Raw genomic sequence first — 2,464 nt, forward strand, 5'->3', positions numbered from 1 at the left:
GGGTAGTGCGGGGGAGGTGGCTGTTCCCGAACTTTCTACGGGGTTGAAAGCTATCCCCCCGAAAAGCTTAAATAGCACTGCGGGATTTGTGTGCTGCCCCTGTGGGGAGAGCCTGGCCATTTTAATTCTGTTTCTTAGCTCAGGCAAAAATTGGTAGATTGGAAGACTTCTTACATCACTAATTTCTGTGCTCCAGCTTGGAAAGCATCTTCTGATGGCCTTGCTGCCCCGTTGACGTTAAGCAGCTGCTAATGCTGTGGTCTGACAGATACTCGGTACTTCTTTTCCTGTGACAGGTCAGCTAAAGACTGTGGCAGGTTGAGAGGTCCCTTCCAGGGATCTTAACCTGCTGCCGCCTTCCATGAACCTGTAGCTGGGGCTGAGGACAAGGCCTGAGGTGCAGCTTGACACTGTGGTGGGAGGCAGGCCAATTCTCCCTGTGGTAACGGGAGTAGTTCTGAGAGGGATTTCCAAGCAGACCGACTCTGGGGCTGTGCTAGACAAAGCCTGTGTTAGGGGCCACTAGAACTCACTGTTTGGTCCCTGCCTCCCCCACCCCGCAGTAGAATACACTGCTCTCCTGGCAACAAGTCCTTGGATTGCCTAGGCTTGTCTATGGTGGGAGGGTGCATGGACTCGGTGGTTGTCTTTCAGGGGTGATGGCAGTACTGGTTACCATGAAGCCAGTTTGTTAGGATTTTTTTATCTTGCTGTGTTGGACCTGCTCACTCTCCACAGCGGTGGCCTCTAGAGGGTAGCAGAGCACAGGTGGGAAGATGTGTTTGATAATGCAGACTGGGGTCAGCCAAGTCCTGTTGTCCTAGTTCTCGACTCATCCAGTTCTCACATGCTTGTTGTGTGCATACGTGCTTCTCACTTCGCTGATGCCCTACCCCTGCTCTCCCCCCTTCACCTGCCTCAGGCCACATAATGCCTGTGACCTTCAATGCACCATCAAACACCCTGCCCAGTTCCTCTCTCAGCTGTTGCATCTCACTAGCCAAGGGCCTAAGTGCTCTCTGAGCTGCCACGGTGGGGATGGAGGGGACAGCATGCAGGTTTACCTCTTTCCCACTTACCCATGCTTGTGCCCACACTATGATGCCCATGCAGATGATAACCCACTTCTTTCTGCTCTCCAACAGCCTCTATTACATCACGCTCTTCACCTTCTTTTTGGCCCTTGTTCACTTCCTCTCCGAGGTCTTCATTTACCATACTGCAGCCTTGACAATTGGAGTTATGGCACCCCTCATGGTAGCAAGTAAGTAGAGCTCTGCCTTCTCCCCCCACAAATGCTTCTTGGAGCTAGCACACACACCCCAAAAAACTCTCCATGGGCCTATAAGCCTGGGAGGGCAGGGTGGAGGGGAATGCCTCAGCTCTCGTCCAGCTTTTCTACACAACGCATCCTGTATCTACATCACAGGTTTCTCGATCTTGGGGATGTTGATTGGGCTGCAATACCTTGAGGTAGAAGCACTGTCACAAAACAAGAAGAAAAACTGAAGCTGAGGGCCCTGTGTAGGCCAGCGTTGTCTCCTGTCTTCACTGCCAAACCTCCACTAAAGCTCAACTGAACTGCTCCAGGATACCAGTCACCCTGGTGGACCAGTGTTGGACTCTTTCAATCATTCCTCATTACCAAGTGTTTTGTCTTGTCCAGGCAACACTTAAACTGACTGATGTCAAAGGCCAAGTCCCAGAGGAGTTGGTGTCAAAGCTTGTGGGGGGCAGCTGGCAAGTGCCCCCCCCAGAGGAGAGCAGGCACTGTCTCCCGTGTGCCAGGTGCGCTAAGTCCCAGCGTAGCTGTGGGGAGGTGGGGTAGAGATACCCAGGGACATGCTGAATCACTTTGGATCAGAAAGAGGGAACGCGTGCTGCCCCTGGCATGGCTGTGTAACTTGCACACTTGTGTTCCTCGGGCTGTTTCTAATAAATGACAGAAAACTGCAGGACACTATGTCTTGTTTTTCTGCTATGCAGCAGCAGGTAGAGGAAGTACAACCTAGGAGCAAACAGCAATTTCTACTGTATGTTGCAGGATAAATCATCTCTTTTTACAGCAAAACCACCTTTTCTTGACTCTTTCTGACAAAGCTCCAGGTCTGACAGCTCACATCACACACACACACGGTTGCTGCAGCTCTCGCTTCCACAGCATCCTGGTGACAGCAGAGTGCACCCATCTGTGAGCAAGGGCTGAGCGACCTCTGCAGCGAGCTAGAACTACAGAGGATGGAGAAAACAGGGACAGGTTGCTTAGACTTAGACAAGATAATGCCCAAAGCAGATGGGCAGTGCCCAGGAGGTGGAAAGGCTAGTGCAGGATCTCCTAGCTGGGAAGACAGTGCATGTGCAGAACAGAGAGAGTTAACAGAAGGGAGGAAAAGAGCATAACAGGAGCACTGGGAAGAGAGATGATTCTTTTCATTCTGCAAAATATGCCAGGCTATTAAAAGAG

At 51.5% G+C, this 2,464-nt stretch overlaps 1 protein-coding gene across 1 annotated transcript in view; it reads left to right on the forward strand.

Annotated features, from left to right (window-relative positions):
- LOC103772057 (chromosome unknown open reading frame, human C14orf1) overlaps nt 1–1,509 on the forward strand; it is a gene marked incomplete at its 5' end in the record, with an annotated part of 1,704 nt that extends 195 nt beyond the window's left edge. Inside the window, 3 exons of the mRNA XM_008939378.1 lie at nt 923–1,012; nt 1,146–1,264; nt 1,430–1,509. Coding sequence (XP_008937626.1) covers nt 923–1,012; nt 1,146–1,264; nt 1,430–1,509 — 289 coding nt within the window. The remainder of the gene's footprint in view (nt 1–922; nt 1,013–1,145; nt 1,265–1,429) is intronic.
- Between the last annotated feature and the right edge of the window lie 955 nt (nt 1,510–2,464).

This window comes from Merops nubicus, unplaced genomic scaffold, assembly GCF_000691845.1.
Source record: "Merops nubicus isolate BGI_N331 unplaced genomic scaffold, ASM69184v1 scaffold45670, whole genome shotgun sequence".
Classification (NCBI taxonomy): Eukaryota; Metazoa; Chordata; class Aves; order Coraciiformes; family Meropidae; genus Merops; species Merops nubicus.